The following is a 15113-nucleotide window of genomic DNA, read 5'->3' on the forward strand; positions in this document are numbered from 1 at the left end:
TGAGCCAGACAAGAAGCGCTAGGAGATGGTCTCATAAACGTAAAGGAAGCTACGGGTCCCTATTTCCCTATTTCCCTAAAGCCGGCTCCGGACGGCGCCGGTTTCATCAGTATTCCGAGCGGTGAAACACTAGGACCGGGGTCCCCCTGCTGGTAGAACTGGAAGCTGCCTCAGAGGCCACACCTAGCCCCTACCCTCACCCAGGCCCTTCTTCCCTGGGCGGAGTTCACTGTCGCTCCTGACTCTCCCCGCCACCGCCCCCCCACCCCCGCACCCCGCCCCAGCAGAGTGAGTTCGAGGCTGCAGGGGAGGGGATGCATTTCAGCTCCATTGTATAGAAGGCAAGGTGGGCAAAAATGCTTCTGAATGAATGAAAGAGGTCCACTGCCCCGTTCAAAGGAAGCAGATACAGAGCACTAGCTCATCAGGGTCACGTGTCCCTCAGTCTTCTAAAGTCCCTGAGGACTGGACAGCAAATTCCCATTCGGTTGCGTGGGGATGGGGGTTTGGCAGGTAACTGCAACAGAGAAGGATGAGCAGTGGGAACTGTCAGACAGGACTGGGTCACTCTGGGGCTGGCTCCAACCCTACTCCCCAAACCTCCTTCCCCTCACTCCCCCCTGACACAGCTGGGGCTCAGCCCTGGCCTCTTCCGCATCCCCACCCGTGAGAGTGGGCAGTATGTTGCTGGAAAGAGCTTAAGTTTAAAACAAAGCCAAACAAAACACTGTCTTCTCAGATGCTTGTTTTTGAAAATAAAATTATAATGTTTGGATTTTAAGTTATGCCTATGAACTTAAGCAATGGCCCATTAAACTCACAAGAGGCCAAAGAAATTTGGAAGCAAAAGTCATTGGGGAAGTGAAGGGTCTGGCTCTGGATCTTATCCAAAGCTTCAGGGATTCTGATCTCACACCTTACTCATCCCGTCCAATTCCATAGTTCCACATCCCCAGCCCAGCTGGATCCCCACTGCCGTCTTCTCCCCTGAAATAGAGGTCCTTCTGGGTTTTGAGCAATTTAGGCCATGTCTACACATGGAACCCCATTCAGGATTCCCACCAGACTGACCAGACTGACCAATTAACAACAGCTTAAGGTCAGAGTATCCAGCTTAAGGGTTTCTAGCTGGGAGTTTTCTTACTTGACTGAGGCGTTCTGTGGCACTTCAAAGGACACCAGGCGGCCTCCCGCAGAGCTGTTAGAACTGGCATTCCCACAGGCAATATCTGGGACCACCTGGGGAAAAAAGGGGAAGAAACACTTATCAAGGTTGATCATAGCACAAGATTCTACTATCAGCAAAATCCCATGAGTGGCCTTTGGATGACACTGTGGTGAAGACAGAGAGGAGACAAGTGAAACCTTACAAACTCAAGAGAAAATGGCAGGAAAAAATCTGCCATTGGATTTTCTGAAACACCAAAGCTTTTCTGAGAGCCGTCTACCAACTCCTGGGTTGCTATACTGGTGAACAGGGTCCTCTCCTCCAGTTACCAAGCAGTCACCAGCCTCTGCTCCAGGCTCAGTCTGGGGTCAAGGGGGACTAAGTGCTTCCAGAACAAGAAGGCAGGCTGAGGACTGGCTTACACACAGCAGGCATAAACTAGGAGAGCAAGCCTCCCAACAATGAACAGGCAAGAAGCACCTGGTCTGGGTGACCTTGCTCTGGGCAGAGGCGGGTCTTGGAGAGTCCATGCTAAGGCCAAGCAACTGGGAAGTGGCCTATTTTTGCTCTGTGGACTAGCCCTTCATTTTTTAAGTGACACATTCCCAAAAGTAACACGCCAATGCATATAAAAAAAGGGGCTCAAGGGGCAGGGTTGGGGGAAATAACTGTTGTTTAGAAAACACACTGTGAGGGCGCCTGGGTGGCTCAGTGGGTTAAAGCCTCTGCCTCTGGCTCAGGTCATGGTCCCAGGGTCCTGGGATCAAGGCCCGCATTGGGCTCCCTGCTCAGCGGGGAGCCTGCTTTCTTCTCCCTCTCTCTCTGCCTGCCTCTCTGTCTACCTGTGATCTCTGTCTGTCAAATAAAAAAATAAAATCTTCAAAAAAAGAAAAGAAAAGAAAAGAAGAAAGAAAACACACTGTGAACACTGAATGCTGTGTCCAAGTGAGGTGGTTGGGACCAATTTGTTCATTCATTCCCAGTGCTGTGAGCACGGTCTTCCCCCAGGAAAGTCAAAACAAGGGGGTATTAAATGTATCCCACATCAATGAATTAGCTGAGAGCAATACAGAAATTCTCGGCATTTCCATCCACACCCAACACTTAGAATTTCCGGTCCAGAAGGCCTGATGGTCAAGGGTCGTGGAGAAGGCCCATCGTGGATATTCAGAGATGCAAATCGACCTGTTCAATTTGTGTTAACTGAGAACTGTTACATCAATTTGAGTCCCTTAAGACCTCAAAGAGCTTCACGTCTCTGAAGCATCATTACTCCATAAAAGGGGAAACCCAAATATATTCCCATCTTCCGCTGGCAACTTTTTAACCTCCTTTTTGAACAGCCTAAGAAATTACAGCATGACGGGAAGATGAGGCATTTCTTTCTACATTTACCAACAGTAGGATAGCATGTCTTTAAATAAATAGATTGCGATGGCTGGCTGGGGAGAAGCTGTCTTTAAGGGACACTTCCTTGATAAATGTAGAATCAAATCTAGTTCACATTTGAGAAGTGAGTCATTCCACAAGGAGGGATTCAAATCAAAACTTCAAAGCGTTTATTAAAAGTCTGAAATCAGAACACGTTCACAGTTTTTTAGGTAGGCTGAAAACATTGCCCTGCAGTCTGAAGATGGCCTTCATAAAATGTGTGGCAAAGAAAAAAAAAATGGGTCAACTGGTTAGAATTACCCAAGAAAATAAAAGAAGAAATGCCACCTTGTCTCTTCTATAACAATAAGGGAAATTTCTAGACGTATTCCTTGACTCTGAAACCGCTACACAAGATCTATGTGTTTTGTTATTTAAGCTACAAAACCAGCAGTAATATATAATCACAAGATGTCTTATAAAATACAAGATGTGGAATGGAATTACACTCTATCGATGTTACTTCAAAGTCGAGATATGGATTTGTTCCCCGACTCTCCTAGCTAGCCAAATTTATGTCGTATTGCAACTTTCAAGGGTCTGCTGAAAATTCCTCAAAATGAGACTTTTGATGAGCTTGACTGAGCTTGACCCAGACTGGACGAGATTCAGTAAACAGTATGTGTTCTTGCCAAAATTGATAAAATTCAGAAACTGCACTGTTAAATGCATTCTTAAACCATTTTAAAAATCACCGATAGCACCTCTTTTTTAAAATCATATTGGCAGCAAGGCACAAAATAATAAACAAGATGTTAAGCGTAATATTAAGGAAAATTTGGTCAACAGTGGAGGGTCTGCCCCCAAGCCAAGATTCTCTCACAGAAATGTATGTGGATATCGTTCCAGAAAATAACTTCCTTCATTTCCTTTCCTTGCTTACTCTTTTTATGCCCACAAAACAGTCATTACTGAGAAGTCTCCTTCCTGTAAGGGAAAGCAATCTCCTACACATGGGTGCAGACGGGAAGAAGGGTAGACATGTGGTTTCATCAGGGTGGTCACTGGACGGTCTTCCATTTTTATTGCCAATATTAGAACCATTGGAATTATTTTAACCTCAGTGGTACCTTACATTTGCGACCAAACGTTCTCACCTCCACTTGATCCCATTTCATTTCTACCACTTTCTGCCCCGTTTTGGGCTGCCAGGTGGGCAAGGTCACGGTGGCCTGAGAGCGGGGCAGGATGATGTCGGGCTCCTGGGTGGCGGGGACAGGCTGCAGCTGCCTGGGGGCCATGGACTCGGTCCAGCCGGAGGCAGGGAGGATGGGCAGCGCCTGGTCACAGTTGGGACCTTCATAGCCGTCATTGCAAATACAGAGGTAGCCCCCCCTGCTGCTGCTGCTGCTGCTGCTGCTGCTGCTGCAGTTGCCATGGTGACAAGGGGTGCTGGCACAAGGATCCGCCACGAGCTGAAACGAGACCATAAATGGGTCAATTATTCCCTCGTAAGAAAAGCAGAGCTATCGCTGGCCAATTAGCTCCGGGTCTCAGAGCTGCTGCTCCAGGAAGCCTTGTTTCTGTGGAATCCAGGTCCTTAACCACTTACGCTGTCATGGGGGAACCTCCCAAGGTCATCCCAACATTAATCCCTCCACAGATAACAGGTGACCAGCAAGCACACACCTAGAAAACAGCTTCTCCAAACCCAAGCCCCTAAATAACATTGATGTCAGGAACATATTTTGAGAGGAATTTTCCAGGGCAAAAGCATTTAAAACTGAGGCTCCTTAGGAAGATACCAATTTTGATTTTTTTTTTTTTTAAAGTGGCCAGTCATGACAAAGGATACTTAAGGATCTCAGTTGGAATCTCCTTTTTCACCTTCTGGACCCTTGCAAGGTTTCCTTATGAGAAATGACTGCCAACTAACTTATCTCCCTAAAGATGTACTTATGTATGTCTCCCAATTTCCACCCTTTTAAGGTGATATTATTTAATTAAAAGCTTCCAAAATGATTGCCCTGTGTGACAAGTTTAGCCAGAGTAGAGCTTGGTGGAGACTTACGTTTAGCAGAATTTCATCAAAGTTCCTACCTCATTATTTTGGATGGTGATCACAGGGAAATGTGACCCTGCTGGATATGGAAGAGAAAAATTCACTTGCAGGTCTTTAAATTGTGACAATGTTTCTAAGTAAAGTGTTTACCCCTGAGTCCTTCCCTGACCTGTAATTTGCTATGACTTGGAAACATGCTAGAAAACAAGGAAATGATCAGCTGTTTCTCTTGAGACAGCTCAAGGGTTCGGACATGTGCTTTATTCAATTATCATTTGCTTTCTATGAACAGAAAATTAGACCTCTATCTGATGTATCCCAGGCTTCTCAGGGCTGATCAGAAAATAGAATTCGGTAAAGAAGAGACTACAGAGAAATGAGACCCTCAATTTCTCTTGCTGAAATGAATTCACACATAAACACACATGGAGAGAATTCTGCATGGTGAAACGGCTTCTCATCCTGTTAATTATCCTTGTCAGACAATTTCCAACAAACTCCTTTAGGAATATTGAGGGATTTGGGATTGAATAAAACGAAGCTCCAAAAATACCACAATGTTCTCTGCAATCACTTGGCAATTCCTTCACAGAATCTCAATTAAAAGGAGTTAGAGGTATCTGAGGAAAATATTTAAACTGTAAGTTATTTTAAATATTTACAATCATTATCAACTTAAAGTAAAACCCAGACTCCTTCCATGTCAGATAAAGCTCTCCCTGATCTGGCCTCTTCCGACCCCTGATGTCCTCTCTTCACTTCTCACTTACACTCTCTCCCCCTTTCCCCCTCTGTCCCTAGACTCTGCTGAGATCATTCCCATCTCAGGGCCTTTGCACCTGCTGGGACCTCTGCCCGAATGGGCTTTTCTCCAAGGTTTGCATGCTCTCTACTTCATTTCACAAAGTTTTCTACTCAAATATCACCTTCTCAGAAAAGCCTTCCCTCACTACAAAATCTAGAATAATCCTTTTTTTCCTCCCACAAATTAATGAGCTCTGTGAGTACAAGGATTTTATCTACTACATTCATGGCACTATTCCTAGCATGTCAAGAAACATGGAAAACATGGTGGGGCTTTTTTTTTTAAGTGTTCACAAAATATTTGGAAGGCAATGCATGATGAGAGACAGATGTGAACTGCTTCCTTTTAGCCACCATGTTATCTCATTTCTGATTTATTTTTAGGACATCTTCATGGAGTGGGTCTCACCTCAAGAATTATCTGACAGGAAGGAAAATTTAATTAGCTAGGATAAAGGGGACGTATAGCCAGGTTTCTGAAATCAACTTTTTAAAAATAACGTCTGAGGTTGACCTAGATGTCACAAATAAAAATATTGAACACAGGCCTGAAAACAGAGAAATACTTTTAAATTAGGTAAATACATTGAAGAGTTGATGACAAAAAATAATTCCAGGAATCCAAACCTTCATGGTGAAGGTGAGACCAACTACCTGAGGGCCAGAGAGGCTCTGATGCTCTTGCCCCATCATCACAGCCCACTGCAGGCCACAAGCAGCCCTCAGAGAGGCACCAAGGTCCAGCACACATCAGCACGTCCTCCACGAAAAGAAGGCAAAGCACAGCTCTCCACTGTCACAACAAAGGCTACCAGGCATGATGACTACTCCCTCTAAGGTGTCCATGGAGAGTTTTCAAAGAACACTGCCGTACAGCATCTCATTTGTGCTCACAACAACCTAGAACTAGAGAAGAACTTTTCTGAACCCATATCACTGTTCAGAAACAGGACAGAGGAGTGGAGTGACCCATCCCAGCCACTACAAAAGAATAATGCCAGAGCTGAGTCACATCTTCTGACTTCCAGCCAAGAGTTCTGGCCACAACACAGCACTCCAACTTTGGTAGTAAGTTATTATCATACCAAAGAAACAATCCCTGTGCAGAAGGCCAATGGTCAGGGTTATATTTCTGTAAGCAACAGAAAATAAGTAAGGATTAAATGTGGGTCAGTTAAGACCACCAATTTCATACTTGGAATAAAAGTATAAGGATAATACTCAACACATACTAATTGAGGTCTTATAATTTGACATGAATTCTGGCAGATGTGGGAATAAAATGCTAAAAGAAAACAAACAAACAGACAGACAATGTCTGCCCCTATAGAGTTTACAACCAGTAACCTAGTATGAGCACCAAGAACAACAATTACAAAACTAGTACTACCTGCCATTCACTGGGTGCTTCCTGTGTGCCTACCACTACATTCAGCATTTTAAATTTCCCGGCAGTCCCCTATCTCAGGGCCTTTGCACTGGCTGTTTCTGCTACCTGGAACACTCATTTCTCATGGCTGCTCCCAAAGCTCCTTTGATTCTTTGCTCAAATGTCATCTTCTGGTGAAGACTTCCCTGGCCACACATTTAAACAATATAAATTGAACTGTGCAAAGTCTCCATCCCTTGACATTGTTGATACCTCTTTCCTGGCTTTATTTTTCTCCAAAACATCTATTATGTGCTAATATAATGTGGGGGGAAAAGTTACCTATTTATTATATTGATTTTGTATCTTCCCCCACTAGACTGTAAACTCTGTGAGGTCAGATTTGTTTCCCCTGTTTTGTTTACTTGAGGGCCCCCATCCCACCCTAAGACAGTACCAGGTACATGGGAGCTGCCGAATGAACAGTGACAGAATGACTGACCCAGGGAATGAATGATGTCATATGCAAGCAGCTGTCAGAGCCCGTGAGGTGTCCTGCTATAGGAAATGGAACTGGGATTCTCCAGGACCCCGCCCCAGGACATGAGAATGCAAATTAAGGAATGCCTCACATACCTGTCCTAAAGTATTTTAGAGCAATTCAATAACTTTAAGTCAACTTGAAAAGGGGGGAAAGTCTCTGTTGACCTGAGAGCTAAGGCAGAGCCAGTACAACCTCCTACCTTTTCCTTGATGAGGGAGGGCAGAAAGAGTAAAGGCTCAGTGGGGGTCACAGATGACCCCCAACACCATGGCATCAGTCCTCAGAGACCATCCATCAGGTGAGCTGCTGCTGAAGCCCATCCCCCCGGGTGCCAGTGGATAAAACCAGGTGCAAAAGGCAGGTCCCCAAGGCAATGCACATTTTGCCACACTCCGGAATCCATTCCACCAGGCAGGAAATAAAGAGCTGGGAGGAAATATGAGAATTAATGCTCTCCTTTTTCCATGAGCAGGAAGCACAAGCAGCATCAGGATGAAGTAAGACTGATTCATGGGCTGTCGGGAGAGATGCTTCTGGTAAAGACGACAAAAGCTAAGAATGAAGCTGTCAGTTGTTCGGATTTCTGCAGGGGTTCCAAAGAATGACTGATGTGATGAAGAATACACGCGCGCTGGCGCCCTGGGACACAGACCAGAGCCCAGTGTGCTACACGGTCATGGATCCCTTCTTTAAATTAACCAGTTCATATTAATGCTACTTGCTGGGGTCCTCTATTAGCTGCTTCCCAAACAACGACAACTACCTGCCATTGTGCTCTCGAGCACTTCAGGCTGGTTTCATTGAAGAAGAGAAAACCGGTCTGATTCCATTGCACAACAACAAATCTAAGATAAATGCAATAATCACCAACCTGTTGTGGAGGTCACTGACTACCACCCTGGAAGCCCATTAAGTTGGAACGACAAGCAGGAAACAACCAAACCGCCAGAATGCATAAGGAAGCAAAAGATCCTAATGAACAGACTTGACTTTGGGGATACTCAACATTTAACCGGTGATGTTTTCTCGGCTGTAATTTCTGGTCTCCAGTGATGGGGGTGGGGATGATTAAGTCTTTGTAATACCAGCTATCAGGGAGAAGAAAGAGAAGGCCCCTGGATTAATGCTGTTCTGCTTACAACCCACCAGAAAGCTCATCGATGAACTGCCGCTTGTTCTTCCATCATTAATCACCCATTTAAGCCAAATTTTTTCACATCATAGAGCTAATCTGAAAATATTCTTTTCATATTTTATTTGAGACATTTCACCTGCTTTAAATCATTTATACTGTAAGAAGGAACATTCTCGGGGATGCGCACAGGGCGATATGGGAGGCCAGACCGGAGTGAAGGGGCCTGCCAACCCCGCTACTTGGGACTGGAAAGCCCTCTCCTGCGACATGTTAGCCATGACCTGTTTTCCTTCCTTAAACTGTCCACTGTCCCTGTTTCCAGCAATTCTAATGTCCCCCACAGCACACAAACTAAAGGATGGAAGGTCAAATTTAAAACAGACATAAAAGAGGCCCATTTGGGGGCCCCTGGGTGGCTCAGTCAGTTAAACATCTGACTTAGGCTCAGGTCAGGATCTCAAGGTCCCAGGATCAAGCCCCATGTCGGGCTGCCTGCTCAGCAGGGAATCTGCTTCTCCCTCTGCCTCTGCCCCCAGTTTGAGCGCTCTCTCTCAAACAAATAAATAAAATCTTTAAAAAGGGTGGGGGGAGCAGCCATTTTAGGGTCATTAGATTAAGTAAGTCAAAATTAGCAGGATTAACTCCACATGGAGCCTATGAACCTGTCACCCACATCACCCGGGAGACTGGTCTGAGATAGTGCCCATAGAACCCCTTGCCTAAGGGATCCTTTCACACTGGTTTGGAGTATATGAGCTTTATTCCTACTCAATAAGGCTGATCAGTAATTCATGTGACTTTTCTCGAGCACCGGGTAAGGTATGGAATTTATGGGATAGACAGTACCTGGAGGAGGACTCGGGAAGATAAATAAAGCCCAGTCCTTGACCTCCAAGAGCTTGCGGTCCAACAGAAGGTTCAGACACATTAACTGGGAACCCCCCCCAAGCCATCTATTTGAAATCAATGCCCTGCTTGTATGCACATACACTATTTCAATCCTTTGTTGGATGAACTGAAGTCCCTAATGCTGAGAGAGACCATGGGTTTGATAACAGCAGGTCTGAAAGGAGCAGACAGGAGTCGATCTCAGAGCTAGTCTCTCTGAGATGACTGTGGCAGCTCTCAACAAAACAAAGGCAGTGGCAAGGAGTTTCTGATGAAAAATAGATCAGCTGAGCAACAGTCCTGGCGTTGGTCTGCACGGGGCGCTGAGAGGCCCTGGCCAAGTCACTCGGCTGCCCTGGACACACATTCCTCATGCGTCAAGTGAGGGCCTCAGGCAGAACATCTCAAGGCCTCCTCCAGCTCTGGGATTTCGGATTCTATTGAGAGCCACTTGGTTTTCATTGACCCTGATTTCAGAGGGTCCAGACAAGTACAGAGAAACCCTGAAGCCCCCTCCCTCCCTCATTTATACCCATTGCTCCATGGGCAGAGTCGTCCCCAGAATGAGAAAGGTGTCTGAGGAACCAGAACCCAACAAAGGCAGGAAGGAGGATCTGCACGCATTGACGGAGCTCATGATGTGACCCAGGCCATGCAGCACACTGAGGGGATGTGGAGGACTCATGGCTCTTACAGAGGAGAGAGGAGGAAGATGTAGGTACCGAAGAAAAATACCTCAGGGGCGTTTGTGTGTGGTGTTAAGAAATAAATAGAATAGGGGCACCTGTGTGGCTCAGTCAGTTGGGCGTCCAACTCTTGATTTCTGCTCAGGTCATGATCTCAGGGTCATGAGATCGAGCCCCATGTCAGGCTCCATGCTGGGTGTAGAGCCTGTTTGAGATCCTCTCCCTGCCTCTGCCCCACCCCTCCCGCTCATACTCTCTCTCTAAAATTTAAAAAATTTCTTAAAAAAATAAATAAGTAGAATGGGCCATTGCTTTAGTAATTTTTCTAAGCAGAAAAATCAATTAAGGAACTTTTTAATACAGATTCCATGATATTCCTATCATAGGAAGAAGAGGCGCCTTACTAAGCAAGGAACAAAAACCAAAGCCTGAAAGCAGTATTTCTCGACCTCAGCACTCTTTTGACTCTTCAGGCTGGATCACCCTTTGTTGGGGTGGATGCCCCACACATTGTAGGATGTTTTGCAACACTCCCATCTCTACTTAGCAGATGAAAGAACCCCTTCTGCCCACAGTGACAGTGGTGACAACCAAAATATCTCCAGGCATTGCCGAAGTCACCCGGAACAGAGTCACTCCCGGTTCAGGACCATGGCCCTCAAGGAACAGATGGATGCATTTCACTCCATCAAAATGTGTGAAAATCCTGTATGACTTTATAAATCAGGCCAAAAGGTAACAACATGGTGGGGGGAAATACGTACAATGTATGACAGAAAGACTAAATCCCCTCATTATATCAATTCCTACATGTCAATAAAAGACACCTCAATAAAAAGGGCAAGGAATTAAGCAACACTCAGACAGAGATGTGTGAAATTGTGCCATTTTTATAATATTTTCGTTTTTTTATAAGATTTTATTTATTCATTTGAGAAAGAGAGAGAGAGAACATGAGCAGAGGAAGGAGCAGAGGGAGAGGGAGAAGCAGGCTCCCAATTAACAGGGAGCCCAACATGGGGCTCGATCCCAGGACCCTGAGATCACGACCCGAGCTGAAGTCAGACATTTAACCAACTGAGCCACCCAGGTGCCCTTTATAATATTTTTAAACACAAAGCATAATGCTATGTGATTATTTGTACGTGTCTAGGTGCACGCAAATTTTTAAAAGCAGAATGAAACCTCATTTTTGTAATCTGGGCAGCAGACTTGGTCAAGGAGCTCTTTAAACCACGACCCCCTCCCCAAAGCTGCTAATCAAACACTCTGAGGGTGAGGCCTAGAAACCTCCATCTCTCAGCATTCCCCAGATGATTCCAACATGCCTGATCCAAAACCCAGGATGTAGAATTTGCGGCTAAAACCCAGGGGTTACCACACAACAAACACAGGCCCAGTCCAGGCTTGGGAAATGAAGTTTTGCCAGAACACGACCACAGCCATCTGTTCACGTGACCCATCAGCAGCGGGGTGATTGCCAAGGACACTCTGGGCCCATAAAACCAATATGATATCTATTATGTGGCCCTTCAGTTTGCCAATCAATCCCTCATCCAGATGATATTGACTCTGGGGTTCACCAAAGGGAAAAACAGATAGGTGGGTTCCTCTAGGAAGACTTCAAAGGAGAAAAGCTTGAACAGAGCACTATACGGACAATAACAATTCATCCATTTTTTTTCCCCACCTGACTGTCTTAATGGGCTGGTCTGCCCCGAGTGAGTGGTTACAGAAGAACTTCTTGGCCATATAGCTTCAGGCAGAGAAGGGACAAGATGTTCTTTTAACCATAAGTCTGTGCAAGGATTGGGCAGAAGGAATCTTGGCACCACGAAGGGAATACTTGTCTAGATAACTCAGCACCAAGCTGACCACAGGACAGGGCCACACACCCACCTCCCCTTCACTGGAAGGAGCGTGGGACTTCTCTCCCTTCCCTCCTAGCCATCCACCGGACTACGTGAAGATCAATAATGGGAAGCCCACTGCAGAAGCCAGACACAGAAACAGGCTGAGCACTGGAGGAAGGTGGGTGGGAGAGCCACACAGACCAGGGGTCTTGAAAGACCAGGAGAGTGTCTCTGTCGGCCGGCCCACAGGGAGACGGGGACCACGAGAAAGACGATTCCAGAATTTGGAATTTAGGGTTTCTGGCAAAATGCTAATAAGCACTTGCACTGTGATATAGTAGAGAAAACCTGTGGTTTTATGCCCACTTGTGGATGACTGTGGACAAGGCAGGAAGTTTCCTGGGACTCAGTTTCCCCAACTGTAAAAGGAAGGGATGGGACTAGAGTAATGTACTTTCAGGTCTGAATATGAGCTTTCTCTGTCCAAAATAGCAATTGCACTGGTTAGAAATGTCGTCTTCATGCTGAAAGACAAATGAACACTGTTGCAATCCAACTGTCACAGTATTTTTGCCTTAAAAAGGAATTTTTCCCACTTGGTTCAATAAAGATCTCAATTATATTCCAACACCAACTGCTTACCCACTAGGAGTAAAGATGTGGAAAAAAATCCACTACAGTGCTTATGCCAGTAGTAAACTCTGCCAAGAAAGGCATCCCATGATATCTTTTTTTCCAAATCCAAATAATAAAAATGCTCATTCTCTTTACTGAATCAAGTACTACATGTCTTAGTAAAACCTACATTCTCGTGTTTTGGTATTTCTTCACCTCTGCATTAGCGACTCTAGATCTACTTGAAAACTTATCCCAATACTAATCTGGGCAGTCCACTTTTCGCCTCAATTCTGGGTTGATTTTCTTGAAATCAGCCTGTCCGGATTTTCACATGTAGATGGAGTTACATTTGTAAGTAGCCTAAAAGGAAATTGCAAGCAGAACTCAAATTTCTGACTGTGAAATGAATCCATTAAAAACAAATTACTACGTGTCTAATTATTCTCCTGCCCGTTTTCATAGGATCTCTCTAAAACACGCTCTCTTTGGAAATGATCTTGAGATGGTCCTACTCTTGCTTTACTCTTGTGACGCACTGGGTCCAGAGTCAGGCTAATGAATCCCAAAGCCCCACTCAGTCAGAGATACATCAAGATTTAAATAATTGTTCTTCAAAAACCCTTCGTGCCTCAGTTTCCATAGTCAACTGAGTCCTAAGGGATCACACTCAACCACATTTATTGACACAGGCACACCAGCCTCAAAGGAGGTGTTGTCGCTCCCTTTCCTCTTAGTCATTCAAAGACCAGTTTCTTAAATCAGAAATTTACGGAATAATTCCAGTGCATACATTTCTTGTTTCGCTTCTCATCAGAAAGACTTACACATCCTGGCTAACTCTTTTCACAAAACAACAATGCTGCGAATACAGGAGATATGTCAACTTTTATCCCCCTGCCTACCCAGGAAAAGAAGCCTGCAGCAGACTGGGAATTAAACTTCCTACGAAGGTCATATGATCACTGCAACAGATGCAGGAAAAGCATTTTATTAAATTTAACATTCACTTAGAGTGAAGACTTTTAGAAAATAGAAGGCATTTCTTCAATCTAAAAAAAAAATAACAAAACATAAAACAAAACCTTCAGCAAATGTAATGCTTATTGGTACTGAAAAGTTTCTCACTGAGATCAAGAGTGAAGCAGGGATGTTTTTTATTGCTGCTTCCACTGAACATTGCACAAGGTTCTAACCAGTACAGGGAAGCAAGGATAAAAAGAAAGTGTAAGGATTGAATAGGAAAAAAACCTGTCATGATTCACAGACTATGATTATGCATGCTAGTTATTAGAATATGGAATGTCAGCAAGTTTGCTAGATATAAGGTAAAAAAAAATTTTTTTAATTGCATCTCTATGTATCAGAAATAAAACTAATTTTCAAAGGTGTTGTTTACAACATAAAATCCCCCCAAACCTAAGAATAAACCAAATGAAAGAAGTGTATGGCCTCAGTGAAGAGAACTATAATATAGCAAAATAGTATTAAGAAAAATAAAGAGGACTTTTGTAAATGGAGGTCATTCTAGTCATAGACTAAAGACAATATTACAAAGGTTCTGATTTTTCCCAACGTGATCTACAGATTCAATGGAATTGCAACAGAAACCAGATTTTTTTTCTGTTCTTTGTGCAAAATGACCCCCAGATAGACCAAAAAATCTTGAATAAAAATAGTATTGAGGGCTTGCTCCTATAAGAGATCAGGAATCTTAAAGCTAAGGTCATTGGAACACTGGATAGTCAAGAACTAGAAAGATCACATACAGACACTTCATTTATGGAATTGGGTAGTGCAATAAATACAGTCTTTTCAGGGCACCTGCATGGCTCAGTGGGTTAAACCTCTGCCTTCGGCTCAGGTCATAATCTCAAGGTCCTGGGATCAAGTCCTGAATCAGGCTCTCTGCTCAGCAAGGAACCTGCTCCTCTCTCTCTTTCTCTCTCTCTCTCTGCTTGACTACTCTCTCTCTCTGTCAAATAAATAAAATCTTTAAAATATATATACATATATATATAGTCTTCTCAGTAGCTATCCATAGGGGTAAAAAAATTAAGTTTAACTCCTCCCTCGCATCATCCACAAAATTTAAGTCACAAGTGAATTGCAAATCTGAAATAAAAGGCAAAAAAATAAAGCTTCAAAATATTAACAGAAGAGAATATCTTCATGACTTTAGAGTGAATAAATATTTAATAAACAGGACACAAAAAGCATTGAGTATAATGGAAAAATTGTTAATGAGTTGGACTGTATTCATTACAGAAATTAGAAATTTCTTTTTATCAAAACACACCAATAGGGGCACCTGCTGGCTCAGCTGGTTAAGCATCTGACTCTTGGTTTCAGCTCAGGTCATGATCTCAGGGTCATGGGATCAAGTCTTACATCAAGCTTTGCACTCAGCACAGAGTCTGCTTGGGACTCTCTCTCTTCCTCTGCCCCTACCCTGCTCTTTTTCTCTGTCTCAAATAAGCAAATAAATCTTTAAACACACACACACACACACACACACCAATAAAAGAGTAAAAATGCAAGCCACTGGATAGAGGGAGGTATTTGCAATACATGTAACCAGCAAAGGGCTCATCTCCAGGATAAAGAATTGTTTACAT

General features: G+C 44.1%; 1 protein-coding gene across 1 annotated transcript in view; it reads right to left on the minus strand.

Moving 5' to 3' along the window:
* The window catches only part of LOC111143680 (delta/notch like EGF repeat containing), a 311777-nt gene that overhangs the window by 172508 nt on the left and 124156 nt on the right, over window positions 1-15113 (minus strand). Inside the window, exons 2-3 of the mRNA XM_022497511.1 lie at window positions 3697-4014; window positions 1145-1239 (exon numbers count right to left, since the gene is read on the minus strand). Of these exons, the coding sequence (XP_022353219.1) occupies window positions 1145-1239; window positions 3697-4014 (413 nt within the window). The remainder of the gene's footprint in view (window positions 1-1144; window positions 1240-3696; window positions 4015-15113) is intronic.

The sequence above is a fragment of the Enhydra lutris genome, unplaced genomic scaffold (genome assembly GCF_002288905.1).
Source record: "Enhydra lutris kenyoni isolate GAN:26980312 unplaced genomic scaffold, ASM228890v2 scaffoldscaffold1, whole genome shotgun sequence".
NCBI lineage: Eukaryota > Metazoa > Chordata > Mammalia > Carnivora > Mustelidae > Enhydra > Enhydra lutris.